At 36.1% G+C, this 15,246-nt stretch overlaps 1 protein-coding gene across 7 annotated transcripts in view; it reads left to right on the top strand.

Moving 5' to 3' along the window:
* LOC117343735 (partitioning defective 3 homolog) overlaps positions 1-15,246 on the top strand; it is a gene marked incomplete at its 5' end in the record, with an annotated part of 68,246 nt that overhangs the window by 19,842 nt on the left and 33,158 nt on the right. For all 7 annotated transcript variants that reach the window (XM_033906210.1, XM_033906211.1, XM_033906214.1 and 4 more), the window contains 9 exon segments: positions 243-435; positions 1,341-1,438; positions 3,587-3,769; positions 5,749-5,852; positions 6,094-6,171; positions 7,889-8,014; positions 9,954-10,429; positions 10,702-10,841; positions 11,632-11,775. In XM_033906210.1, coding sequence (XP_033762101.1) covers positions 243-435; positions 1,341-1,438; positions 3,587-3,769; positions 5,749-5,852; positions 6,094-6,171; positions 7,889-8,014; positions 9,954-10,429; positions 10,702-10,841; positions 11,632-11,775 — 1,542 coding nt within the window.

The following is a 15,246-nucleotide window of genomic DNA, read 5'->3' as shown; positions in this document are numbered from 1 at the left end:
TCATAAAGTTTCTGGAAATTCTAACTTATACACGCTGTGATCCCTATACAGAAGGAAAGCTAGGATCAATAAAATTGAATTAGGAACGAATGATCCAGTTGATCACTCGATCAGTACACAAATGAAATACCTGTGTTAGTGATAAAAAATTATTGATCACATATGTGGGGAAATATTCATAGATAATTGGAATTAGTATTATATAGTTGCTGTGATAGTAGTTTATCTTGTATCTTCCACAGTTGATAGCTGACTATGAAGAGCAGGGTGGAAATGGTTACCAGCCTCACAATGGAGATGGAGCAAGTGCTAGCTCAGCAGGAACAGCTAGTCCAGACATGTTCCACCCTCCAGACCAGAGTCCATCCTTCTCCAGGAAGGAATTACAGGAAGATCAGCATGACATTGTTGTCACAACAAAGGATTTATCAACAGGTACAACAGGCTGATTCTGGCATCTGAATGTCATTAATAGGCAGAAAATGCTCAAAGATCATTGGAAGGTCATGATCATTGATAGGCACAACAGGTGCAAAGGTTTAATTTATAACAATTTATCTTGCAGTTTTATGTAGGTCATCCATGTTGGCATTTCATCTAGAAGTCACCCATGTTACCTAGGTAAATATAGGTCGTCTGTGTTGTTAAGGAGATGTATGGGTCATTTGAAGGTCATTCATGTTGTCTTGGTGATTAGGTTATCTGAAAGTTGTTCTTTTTGTCAAGGTGATATATAGCCTGTTTGAAAGTCATCCATATGTTATGTAAGTGATATATAGCGATAGGTCAACTGAATCAAAGGTCCTGGTGAAATATAGGTCACCTAGAGGTTGTCCATGTTGTCACAGTGATATATAGGTCATGTAAAGGTCATCTGTATTGTTTAGGTGATATATGTTATATGAAGGTTGTCAAGGTGATAGGTAATTATGGTAGGTCGTCTGAAGCCGGTCATCCATTACAACATCCTGCATTATACAGTGTTACAAGATGAGCTTTGGTGTTTCACTATTCTATGCCAATCGACATGAAAAATACAGTATTTTGTGAAAAATAAAATGGTCTTATGATCAATTGATAATGAAACACTAGGCAAATTATATTTTAATTGATAAAGTGTTAAGATCGATACAGATATGAAATATTATATATTTGCACATCAATTGTGTCAATTTTTCAGTGCTAGAAATGTTTAAATATTTAGTCTTCACTTCATAATGTGTGTGCCTGGAGTACATGCAGGAATCCATACATCCTGATCTTAACTTGCTGCTTTTGATTATTTTGACAAGAAAATGTTTTTAGAATGATATAAACAGCGGTATTACCTCCCCTTACAGGATCAGGACTGACAGTCAGACATGGGAGCGAGCCTATGTTGAATGTTACAGAGGAGAACCAGTCAACAGAATCACAGCTGACTGTCAAATCAATCAAGGTTTGTCTTTTCAATATATAAACATATCTTATCTGGAGACCGGGGTTTTTTCAAATGTGATCAACATGTTTCTGTTGCAGGAAAGAGTCTATCATGTGATTAGGATTGACTCTATAGGTAAAGCATTGTTTTGTTGATTAGTTAGGGATTCCTGCATATAATTAATTGATATATTCATAAAGATATTCATTACATTTGATAAAATTTGATAAAGATAATCAAAACACTTAATTTTAAGATAAAATAAAAACAAGAAAATGTGCGAATCATAACTATCCATCAAGCGTTGTAATTAGCTACTGTTTTTATCACATAATTTGAAAATAAACATTTGAAGTTTTGACATTATATAATGTGAGATTAGCTGTAGGAGGGATATCAATCCTGTATAGTAGTTACGGGAGTAACTGAAGATATCGCACAATGGGAGTTATGTTCTAATGTTGATAATATTTCCACCATTTCAGTGTGGGATATATTTAATGAAATGTTATGAACCTGAACATGAAGCTATTAAAATGTTAAATGGTATTATGAGTTAGGTACATATGTGGTAACTTAGCTGTAGAGAGAGAAGGTATTTTAGTGTAATTACGTCTGTTTCATCACGTTACTGTGAGTGTGATAAGTAGAGCACGACCAGGGCCTACATTCCTGTTATATACATAATGTTTGTATATCTTTATTAAGGCACTCTTTGGTTCATTGAACTGGGGATGGATAATCACCATGATTAGTTTTAAATGTTCACATTCAGATTAAAGAGTACTTTTTGATTTGAATGTTTCTGAATTTGTAGTTGGTTCAAAACTTTATATGTAATTTCATAAGTAATTTACATTTCCTTAATTTTTCATTTATCATGTGGGTGTATATATGTGTCTGTACTGTAAAATATCCGATGAGAATAAATGTTATATGGAAGAAAATGTTTTGTACACAAGATGAAGCTTGGTGTTGAGAGTTCAAAATATAGAAATATATTTTAATGTACATGTATTCACTAAATTTTATCATGATAATTAAACTATATACGGGTGAGACAAATATAGAACAGGCCATGTGGGCCTCTTGTTTACAATAAAATATTACATTGATGAGAAAATAGATTGTCCTAATGTGTCCTGGTGGTTCTTTTTGGAACCTTTAGTTTGAAAAGCGAGCTGGCCTTAAAATTCAAAACATTTGAATGCAAAAATATGTGTATATCACCTTGTTTATTGTATTAAGACAGCTCTGGAGAATAACATTGATAATTATCTGGTAGTGGTATTCCGTAAGTAGCCTAACTCTTTCTTTACTGCCATGCTTCATTACCCCTGCTGTTGATACAAGTCTCGCGGTACATGTGTTATGTATACCTATATAGGTAGATCCCGAACATTTTTCGTTAGTCTTTGATGCCTTGTCAGTTTCACAGTCTAAAAAAAAAGGGGGAAAAAAAGCACTGGAAAAAATCATAAAATATAAAAAAAACAAAAACAATGCTTAAATGTATTTCCAAAAAACTTTTGATGCATTAAGATATCTTGCATATAAAACTTTTTTATTAAAATTTTTGTTTTCATTGTTTGCTGCATTCATTAGGAAAATTAATTAAGAACTGTTGACAAATTCTAATTTGTTGTACCAATTCAAGCTGACCATGCTTACTGAACATTATCTGGTCTGGTACTTTATCACCTTACTCATTCACTTGAGTAACCAGATTCCATCAGATGACCTTTGACCTTGGCAGTGGGACAAACTACAGTGTATTTCACTTTCCGTGTCTACACCAGATTACCTATATATAAGGTGTATATTATTATTTCTTACTTAGAAAACACATAACAAACAGCACAGGCCCCGTCCTGTTGATTTTCTTACTGGTTGGGTGATTTGATTCGGTACCATGTGTTATGACAGTACCTAATTCCTCTTAGGACATTGTACGGTCTATGGACCAGCTCAGGGTTATCAGACACTTGAGGAGGTAAGATGTGTTTATTTTCAAAATACAAACCTCTTCAGCATTACGATGTACAGATGTTTTTGTGAAAGGGACCATAGGTATAGTTATATACGTGAAGGTATACATACCATTGTACACAGGTGTCAAAAATGAGGCGAAAACTCATTAACAGAACAAGTTGGATGGAATTTCAGGTGAAAGATGAAGTCAAGCCTGGAATTATGCATGTCAAACAAGCATCACTGGATGAAGGAAAATCTAAGAACCCTTTCAGTCGATTCGCAAGGGATTCCTGGAGACAGTCAGTTGGAAGTCGTCCAGATATGTACAAATGGTTGGAGGCCCAGGAACGACAGCAGGACAAGTATCAACAGCCAGTATGTTTATAAGCTCCATAGAAAGTATGGACATTTCTAAATTTATACAATGCCAAATGTTTTTTTGAGTATTTAATTTTAAGAGATTTAAGAAATAAAATTGTGAGTATTGTAACTGTACATATTGACAAGTTCATTGAGGGCCTGGCATGAGGAGGTAAGCTCAGCTAATGTAATGGTTTAAGAGTACGTGTAACATACAGTCTACAGTAGTTATGTAGCATAGCTGAAATCTATCTTAGTTGGATTTCTGCCCAAATGGTATTCAAACAACTTCAATTTGTGCTTGTTTTATCTGAAAGTTTCAAACATTCCTAGTAAAAAATCAAGAATTGTCTAAAATAATCAGTTTCATTTTTTTAATTTTTATAGATAGACAGGATGCATTTCACTTTTTAGCCCACCATCATCAGATGGTGGGCTATTCAAATCGCCCTGCGTCCGTGGTCCGTCGTCCGTCCGTCCGTCCCTCCGTCCGTCCGTCCGTCCGTCCGTCCGTAAACAATTCTTGTTATCGCTAATCCTCAGAAAGTACTGAAGGGATCTTTCTCAAATTTCATATGTAGGTTCCCCTTGGTGCCTAGTTATGCATATTGCATTTTGAGACCAATCGGAAAACAACATGGCCGACAGGCAGCCATCTTGGATTTTGACAATTGAAGTTTGTTATCGCTATTTCTCAGAAAGTACTGAAGGGATCTTTCTCAAATTTCATATGTAGGTTCCCCTTGGTGCCTAGTTATGCATATTGCATTTTGAGACCAATCGGAAAACAAGATGGCTGACAGGCAGCCATCTTGGATTTTGACAATTGAAGTTTGTTATCGCTATTTCTCAGAAAGTACTGAAGGGATCTTTCTCAAATTTCATATGTAGGTTCCTCTTGGTGCCTAGTTATGCATATTGCATTTTGAGACCGATCGGAAAACAAGATGGCCGACAGACAGCCATCTTGGATTTTGACAATTGAAGTTTGTTATCGCTATTTCTCAGAAAGCAATGAAGGGATCTTTCTCAAATTTCATATGCAGGTTCCCCTCGGTGCCTAGTTATGCATATTGCATTTTGAGACTGATCAGAAAACAACATGGCCGACAGGCAGCCATCTTGGATTTTGACAATTGAAGATTGTTATCGCTATTTCTCAGAAAGTAATGAAGGGATCTTTCTGAAATTTCATATGCAGGTTCCCCTCGGTGCTTAGTTATGCATATTACATTTTGAGACTAAACAGAAAGCAACATGGCCGACAGGCAGCCATCTTGGATTTTGACAATTGAAGTTTGTTATCGCTGTTTTCTCAGAAAGTACTGAAGGGATCTTTCTCAAATTTCATATGTAGGTTCCTCTTGGTGCCTTGTTATGCATATTGCATTTTGAGACTGATCAGAAAACAACATGGCCGACAGGCAGCCATCTTGGATTTTGACAATTGAAGTTTGTTATCGCTATTTCTCAGAAAGCACTTAAGGGATCTTTCTGAAATTTCATTTGAAGGTTCCCCTCGGTGCCTAGTTATGCATATTGCATTTTGTGACTAATCAGAAAACAACATGGCCGACAGGCAGCCATCTTGGATTTTGACAATTGAAGTTTGTTATCGCTATTTCTGAGAAAGTACTGAAGGGATCTTTCTCAAATTTCATATGTAGGTTCCCCTCAGTGCCTAGTTTTTCATATTGGGACCAATCCGAAAACAACATGGCCGACAGACAGCCATTATCGCTAAATCTTAAATTTTATATATATAGGTTCCCCTTGTTTGAAAAGTACTAGAGGGCTGTTTCTGAATTTACACAGATTAGTAAGACTTAGAGGAAGGGAAAAGTAGAGAAAAGATCAATCTGACATAGAACCTATAAAGATCATTCAATGGTGGGCGCCAAGATCCCTCTGGGATCTCTTGTTAAATCTATAGCTAGAAAGGATGTTTGGTCTGATTAAAATGCCTATATATATATGATGTTTCCAATTTGAAGATGGAGAGACGAGAGCCTGTTGGCAGTGTTAGTATGGAGACCAAGGAAGATAATTCTGTTCCCAAGCCTGTGATCAAACCAGCCCTGACACCAAGCATATCTGAGTAAGACCTTGTTATTCTCCATCAGCATTTAACCTTACCTATTACAAAGATAAGAATCCGAGACAGACAGACATTCCTCTTTTTTAAATTTTTTTTTAAACCTGGAATATAAAAACCGAAATATGTAGCTGTAATTAATCTTCAGACATACTCCAAAACTCAAAATTGGAAATTATATGAAGTTTTTCATTTTTTCACTCAAAAATTTGGATTTATTAACATGCAATTTTGTCTCTTCCAGACCTGTAGAAATTGTCCTGATCAATGATGGTGGTCCCCTTGGGATCCATGTGGTCCCGGAGTATAACGAATCTCAGAAGTGAGTATACAGCGTTAATTATGTAATAACTAGACATTTTTTCTTGGTTAAAAAGTGGCTTGATGGCATGGCTGTCAAGACTATTTATTTTGTCCAGAAAAAAAAACGTGCTCAAAGCACTGTCACCGGTTCGATAGTTCATTCGTTACTAGTCTACCCCCTTATGTGACTCCTATCGCTAGGTTTCCTCTCACTGACTATAGTCAATGTTCTGTTGGTTATAGTTACTGGTTGACCCCCTTGTGTGACTCCTATTGCTTGGTTTTATCACATTGACTATAGTCAATGTTCTGTTGGTGATAGTTACTGGTTCATCACCTACATGACTCTGCCTATTGCCAAGTTTCATTTCAATGTTAGTTAGTAAGCTAGGATACCTATACTTGGTTTAAACAGTATTTTATTACCAAAATATTTACAACATATGAGTCAATATATACAACAATTCAAGTTTAGGGATCTGGCAACAAGAGTACGCTCTTATTTGAAGCCATCTCACTTACGTATATGATTTACAAATGTGCTATACAAATTAGTTTACTGATAAAATAGAAATTACAGTAAATGTTAAGATCAAATAACAAGACCGACTATGATCATTATGGTAATATAGGCTCTTTAGAAAAGAGGAAAAATATTCATATAGATACATGATAGTTGAGAGAGAGTGGGAAGGAGAGAGAGAAAGATAGATAGATTGAGAGGGAGAGAAAGGGAGATGAGAGATTTGATGTGAAACCCATTATAATTTTAAAATCTGTCTGTTCTGATTATGAAGTTTTGAACATGGTAAAAAATATCTTTATTTTCATCATCTGGCAAGTTTGGGTCACCACGTAAAAGTGCCATAATGTTAAGGTTGTACCCAACCTTGCAATTGTTTCGGCCCGAACTGTGTCATATTTTCTGCATTCATAAATATAATGAAAGGTGGTCTCTATAATACCACATGAACATCGGCTAGTCTCTGAAACATGATTATTGTATAAATGATGGTTTAATGAGCTACACCCGAGTGGAAGTCTTGTGTGAAGTACCAGTTGGCCATAATAATAAAAATTGGGAATGTTTGATTTATTTCTGTTAAGATAGGAGAGTAAGTCTTAGTTGGGTTGTTTCTCATGTGACAACCCAACTAAGTCTTACTTTCTCTCCCCTCTTAATAGAAATAAATCAAACATTCCCAATTTTTATTATTATGGCCAACGGCGTGCCCAGGTACTTCACACAAGACTTCAACTTTTATACTTAAAGTGGCTTATTGAAATGAAGGAATGATTGAATTCTACAGTTCATGTAGGTATGAAAATATAAACGAAACAGGTTGGCATGACTTTAACATCATGTTAAATACAGTTTCTGTCACTCAGCTGAAGAATTATGCTTATTTGGCTACTACCAATTCATGGTAGCTGTAGATTATCACACCATAGGCAGTTTGATGCCTGTCCAGGTTCTTGGCTAGATTTCACATCGGGTTATTGAGTCACAAATTATAAAACACCCTTATTCTAATGGGTTGTTGAAATTGGAAACCATGTACAAAACAGTTATGCTTTTTGAGTACAATTGCGAAAAGAATATGTGGTCATTGAAAAATATAAATTGAAAGGACTATTTTGCAAAAGAGAAAATAGAAAACATTTCATTGTAAATAGATTATTATATTAAAAGGTGATCATGTTGGTTATAAAGAGATTTATACTTGTGTTTCCAGGGAGCTAGGGCTGCTGGTACAGGGTATAGAGCCAGGCGGCAAAATATTTAAAGATGGCCGCCTCAGTGTGAATGACAGAATTGTTACCATTAATGGCATCAGTTTACATGGCGTCAGTTTTGCAAGGTTTGTATCCTTTATCAGTTATGTGATCGATTGTCCAGCATTCAACATTGATCATTGTAGGATCATGATTACCGGCCAGTAATTAACAGCGAATTGTGATTCCCAGCATTCAACAGGGATCATTGTAGGATCCTGATTACCGGCCAGTAATTAACAGCGAATTGTGATTCCCAGCATTCAACAGGGATCATTGTAGGATCATGATTACCGGCCAGTAATTAACAGCGAATTGTGATTCCCAGCATTCAACAGGGATCATTGTAGGATCCTGATTCCCAGCATTCAACCGTGATCATTGTCGGATCATGATTCCCAGCAATCAACTGTGATCATTGTCGAATCATGATTCCCAGCATTCAAATCGGATCATTATAGGATCATGATTCCCAGCATTCAACAGGGCTCATTGTCGGATCATGATTCCCAGCATTCAACAGGGATCATTGTCGGATCGTGATTCCCAGCATTCAACAGGGATCATTGTCGGATCGTGATTCCCAGCATTCAACAGGGCTCATTGTCGGATCATGATTCCCAGCATTCAACAGGGATCATTGTCGGATCGTGATTCCCAGCATTCAAAAGGGATCATTGTTGGATCATGATTCCCAGCATTCAACCGTGATCATTGTCGGATCATGATTCCCAGCAATTGCTTTGAATGGCTATCTAACAATACCATCTAACAATACCATTTTTTTCTCATAAAACTTTTACCTTGACTCTGAATTGAATTGAGTAGAATCTGTTTTTCTGTATGGTGATAACGTTGCTTGCTTAGTGCATGGAGAATATAAATCATCAAAACCAGTGTACTTGGTGTACGACTTTATGTTATCAGACTTTGGCAGGAATAAGGCTAATTTATAGATTATCGATGACTATAGGAGACTGATATTTATAGTGCAGACGGTGATATCTTTTCATTTGGAAAGAGATAACATTAGTTTGGATAAATGCCTGTTTTGTTTGAAACTTGTGCATATACACATTAAAAGGAGTACCTGCGAAATTCAAAATAGGACAAACATTATTTTATTAAAAAAATACCAAAACCCCACAATAAAACCATTAAAATTAATTGATTTTGTAATGATTTAATCTTCATCAATAGTATAAATGACATTTAAGTCCAATGTTGTTATCTTGTTGTGTTGGGTGTGTATTACACAGAGTGGTAGAGCTATGATAGAGACCTGTCAGTGCAATCTTCTGTAGTGATAAGCTTGTTACATGCAGACTAAACATGTTTCGACACTTCAAACAACAAAGTTGATCAGATAAATACTGTAGGACAGAGCCCTGCCAACTCTATCAGTTTTCTATGGAAGGTTACAGCAAAGATAGATTACTTCACTGGAAGGTTACAGCATAAATAGATTACTTCACTGGAAGGTTACAGCATAAATAGATTACTTCACTGGAAGGTTACAGCATAAATAGATTACTTCACTGGGAGGTTACAGCATAAATAGATTACTTCACTGGAAGGTTATAGCATAAATAGATTACTTCACTGGAAGGTTATAGCATAAATAGATTACTTCACTGGAAGGTTACAGCATAAATAGATTACTTCACTGGAAGGTTACAGCATAAATAGATTACTTCACTGGAAGGTTACAGCATAAATAGATTACTTCACTGGAAGGTTACAGCATAAATAGATTACTTCACTGGAAGGTTACAGCATAAATAGATTACTTCACCCAGCCAGCTGAATCATGTCAGGCTCTCCAACTCATCAACGTAAACAAACATGGAGAGATGTTTTTGTTTATCAGTACCAGTGTTTTGTTTACATGTGTATTTAGAAGTATTCCAAAGTAAACCCATGTGTTATGTTTACTGGACAGGTGAACATGACTCTTTGTTTAGATTAGCTTCCTCATGTATCTGGACTTATTTGCTAAAAAGAATGGCATCGTAATCATTTCAGGGCTCAAGAAATATTTCGCAAGGCTATGACCACGCCAGAAATACAGCTGTTTGTGGTGAAGAAGAAACCAGCTCTTCCAAAGAATCCTCCTCCACCTGTGGCGCCGAAACCTCGAAGCCACACACCTGTCAAACCATCTCCTCTCACTCTCCCTATTTCTAATAAGTTGGATTTGGTGGACCAGTTATCTCCCCTTGGTCCAGAGATCACCAGCACACCGACAGGATCTGTACAGAGCAATAGTCCAGACACACAAGATGGGAAATCCCCACTATCACAGCGTACCTTTAGAGAGCCTATCAGATCCGGCCATCATGTCAACCCCCTGTCCCCCATACGAAAGGTTCCACCAGCCCCTCCAGCTAGAAATCCAAAGACTTCCCTCTCAGCAAATCCTGAGCCATCTGTCTCTACAATCAAGGCTCCAACGAATACTAAGAGGATTGGCAAGAAAATAGCCATTGAACTCACTAAAGGTAAGTACAATAGAAGACATTTTCAAAATTTAAAATATTTTTTTTAAATGATGTGGCTACATGAGCACTTTGGCATAGTTCTGGAATTTATTATGTTTAGAATGCATAATCTTGTGAAAGTTAATACATACTAAGATACTATGAGGAACATATTAAATAGCTAAATCTGAACCAATCTTTTTTTGTGAAAGCATAGATTATGCTTTTGTTAAAATTAGAAACATATTTCAGGTATTTCCAACATGTTGTCACCTGCTATTTATTTTTATTAGGCCCCCAGGGGTTGGGGTTCAGTGTGACTACTCGAGACAACCCTGCCGGTGGGGACTCGCCTATCTACATTAAAAACATACTATCAAATGGAGCAGCTATTTCAGATGGGCGACTCAAGGCTGGAGACAGGCTTTTAGAGGTATGCTTGATGTGATAGAATTCTGTTAACTTTACCCCAGAAATCAATACATGTGGTGAGCTAGTGAGAATCAAATTGGCATTCCTTCGTTTGAATCAAGTTTAGGTTGTCAAAATGAAACTTAATGGAAAATATGTGTCTTTTCCAAGTAGTAAAAGTAGTAGTAAATCTTTATATTAATACAGCAGTTTTACTTGTAAGGTAAACTGAAGTTCTTCGAGTAATAAGTCCTAAAAATTCTTAATTCGAACCGAAGTATCACTAATTACCTAATAATCCTTGTTTGGACATAGATTTCATCAATAGAAATTTTGCATGTTTCTGCTGTCCGAACGAAGGAATGCCCCTTCAAATAACGAATGAGAGAATCCATTACAGAAAAATTACTCAAGTCCACTAGCAGTCCAAGTAAACATTTTAATCCCAAGTAATGTACAATAACATACAGACATTAACATTATTTTCGCTAGTGAATACATCAACTCAATAGAAGTTTGATTAGATGGAATTTTGTTTTCAGTGCCTATAGGACAATTGGGCCTAATCCTGTAGTTATGTAGTGGATGTTGGTGCTGACATTGGTGATTTTATGTCTTGTTGTCATTTTACCAGCTAGCAAGCATAACCAAACTGACATCTGTATTCCTAGACACAACAGTCAAATTTCTCGTCTTACCAGTTTTACTGGAACTTACAAAAACATCACTCACACATTGTGAAATGTGACACTCATTTCCTTCTGAACTTTGGTAATATTTAGCCTTTGAATGACTGTCATTTTTGTGTACAGGTAAATGGTGTGGACATGACTGGGAAGACACAGTCGGAAGCGGTGGCCAGACTAAAGAGCTGTGATATGGGTAGTCTCGTTAAAATCATAGTATCTCGACAGGAAGTGGAACAGGAAGAACGATTTCGTGTTCCTCGCAAACTGGTATGTATCCATTGCCATAAAGGATCAGGTAATACCGGTATGTTTAATCTCAACTGGTATACCATAACTGTCCTAATGCGATGGTGCAGTATCCGTCCTCAAATATAAATGGTCACTAAACAAGCATAAGGCAAACATACAACTACAGAGGGAAGGGGCTAACAATTTTGATATTTGTCCCAAGTTAGCTAGGGAACCTGGCTATTCAAAATGTTCAGATACTTCAGTTATTACAGAGGTCAAATACTGGTCAAAATTTGATTGACGTCTGCGGAACCATTTGTCAGGAGTAATATTTTCCTGTGGCAAGTCAATAATATCCTATCAACAGCTCTGGTCATATAGAGATGGCCTCCCTCCAGTCCTATGTGTCTGATCTACATGTGTGTGGTGAGAGTTTGTGTGCATTTTGAAAGGCTGCGGTATGTTCATGTTTGCCTCCCTAATTGATAATGCAGAACTAATTCAGACTTTAAAGAGGCGGTTTAAGTTGCCAGGTTCAAACATAAATATGATAATGATCCTGGTCCTTTTTCGTGGTTAAACTGGTGAGTTTGATAGAGATTTGCTAGGGTGAGTGATTAAGGTTTGTTAGTCTCCCGACAGTTAAAAATATTAGGAGCATGGACTAAATATTAGGAAGCATGTTCCACTTGATCAGTCCAGTCGCTGCTGCAGCATGTTGACTGCTTGGAATATTGATTCATCAGTTGAGTTGAAGGTTTCTTACTTTATTTTTGATTATATATTTTGATAATCTCTAGGAGATTGATAATGCTTTGCTTTTTTAAATAGACTTTTATATTATTTAAGATTTATTCTTAATTGATTATATAAGTTACAGATAATTGTTTAATGGAGGATGAAGTAGGATTAACTAATAACTTTTTTCCTATAGATGTCTAGAATTCCATTATATACTATCCTGCTTATAAACTTAATACTGACTGAACTTTCATGTCAAGTATGCATTTCAGGATAACTGATTTTATTTTTGATGATCTGTCTGTATTACCTATGATTCATCCAAGTTTTCTCAGTATACTGCTGTAATATATCTACCGTATACAAAACTATGCTTATATTAATAGACAAAAAAATTATCAATTTTTCTGATGTTTTTATTTGCTATTTCTGTTGTTGATATTCACATATCTCACATTTCATCAAGTATCTGTTTAAGCCATGAAGATGACAAGTTGTCCAAAAGTTGTGTTATAGGTCAAAACTGACCTATCACATGTCCATCTGTGCAGGAGTCCAGTTGATGGCCACGCCTCCTTGGCACCCACTGTTATATGCCACGCCCACTTGTGTTTATGACACGCCCTTCCACAGTTTTGTTTGGGAACTAACCCTGCTGTTCACTGACCTGCCTTGTGTTTGTCACTGTAAATGTACAAGTGCTATCTGTAGCAATTATCTGCATGCTAACTTTTGTGGTTGTAAGTTGTAACCTCCAATATTGCTAAGTTTTGTCTGGACATCTCCATTTGCTTAGTTTTTCATATGATTGGTTTCATTTCATTTTCCATATTTCTTTCTCATTTCTAAGTATTGTATTTTCAATTTCTTCTTATGGCTTTCTTTTGTGTTGAATTTTTGGTTTGTACTTTAGAATTAGTTCTAGTTGTATAGTGACATATATATTTAGACTAGAATCTGTTGTTCATATCCATGGCTAGTTCATGTTCATGTCTAGGTTCATGTTCATTGCTAGTTCATGTTCATGTCTAGGTTCATGTTCATGTCTAGGTTCATGTTCATGTCTAGGTTCATGTTCATGTCTAGGTTCATGTCCATATCTAGCTTCATGTTCATGTCTAGGTTCATGTTCATGTCTAGCTTCATGTTCATGTCTAGGTTCATGTTCATGTCTAGGTTCATGTTCATGTCTAGTTTCATGTCCATGTCTAGGTTCATGTCCATGTCTAGGTTCATGTTCATGTCTAGGTTCATGTCCATGTCTAGGTTCATGTCCGTGTCTAGGTTCATGTCCGTGTCTAGGTTCATGTCCGTGTCTAGGTTCATGTCCGTGTCTAGGTTCATGTCCATGTCTAGGTTCATGTCCATGTCTAGGTTCATGTTCATGTCTAGGTTCATGTCCATGTCAAGGTTCATGTCCATGTCTAGGTTCATGTTCATGTCTAGGTTCATGTCCATGTCTAGGTTCATGTCCATATCTAGGTTCATGTCCATGTCTAGGTTCATGTTCATGTCGTTCATGTCTAGGTTCATGTCCATGTCTAGGTTCATGTCCATGTCTAGGTTCATGTCCATGTCAAGGTTCATGTCCATGTCTAGGTTCATGTTCATGTCTAGGTTCATGTTTCTACTTTGATTCATGTCCATATCTAGGTTTGTTTTCTTGCCTGCATGGATTCATATTTCTGCCAAGTTCATTTTTAGGCTTGGGTTCTTGTTAATGCTGAGGTTCATTTAAAGTAACTGAAAGCTTTAATTATAGATGACTGACCTTCTACTAATATAAGGTTTTTCCCTGCATGGTCGTCTTTTTCTGTATCAGTTTTTGTGTACTGTTTTATAAGTAGACTGTATTCCTTTAGCTTTCTTGCTTTGCTCTAGTTGTCTTTTAGATCCAAATTTTAGTGTATTTGTGCATTGAGTTAATTTTTGGCATATTTTTCTTTTTCTTTTATTCAGGGTAATAAATGATCATCATGTCTTTGTGTTTTGAAAAAAAACGCTCATCTTTCATCTCATTTTTGACACTTCATATGTTTTTCACTAATAGAAAATTTAATAATAATTCATTTATCTGGTCGAAATAGTTACCAGCCACTTAAAGTGACTGTATCATTAGATTTTCTACGCATTCTTGTAGGGACTACAACATTGTATACAGTAGGTATTCACAAAACATTGTTGCAGACACTTTTAGTATTCATTATTAAGGAAAAGTCTTAGTTATATGAAATATTTAAAAGAAATATTTCCTGATAATATTTTCGAAAATTGATTTTTATAGTCACTTCACTTCATTGAAGGTTATAAGTGAAGGCTGTTTTTGACGATCATTTGTAGAATTTTTATAGAGAAAAGCATTTGCATGACATTTTTTTGTGTCTGTGTGGCTAACAGTAACTACCTATAACTTTGTCAGGGCTGTACTTTTACAATACTGATGATCAGTTGTCTGTATTTTTTTGTTTTTTTTTGTTTTACTTTTAAAGACATTGTAGTAGAAGTTTGTAATACATACAGCAGCAAGCATATCAGTTTTAAATAATATTGTAATGTTACCCTTGACTTGATTGTAATGTGCACCCTTGACTTGTAAGTCAATTGTTTTTGTTGTCTTGGTGTTAACCTGGGCCCAGTTGTTCAAAAGGTGATTAGGCTAATATTTACAACTGTATTAAAGTCCAGATAAAATGATTTCTAGTAAAATTAGTTTGACAAAGTTTTCTGAAACTATAACACCTACCAGTCTCTTCATACCTGCTGAAG

This window comes from Pecten maximus, chromosome 15 (assembly GCF_902652985.1).
Source record: "Pecten maximus chromosome 15, xPecMax1.1, whole genome shotgun sequence".
Taxonomy (NCBI): Eukaryota; Metazoa; Mollusca; class Bivalvia; order Pectinida; family Pectinidae; genus Pecten; species Pecten maximus.
This window is presented reverse-complemented; position numbering and strand designations above follow the sequence as displayed.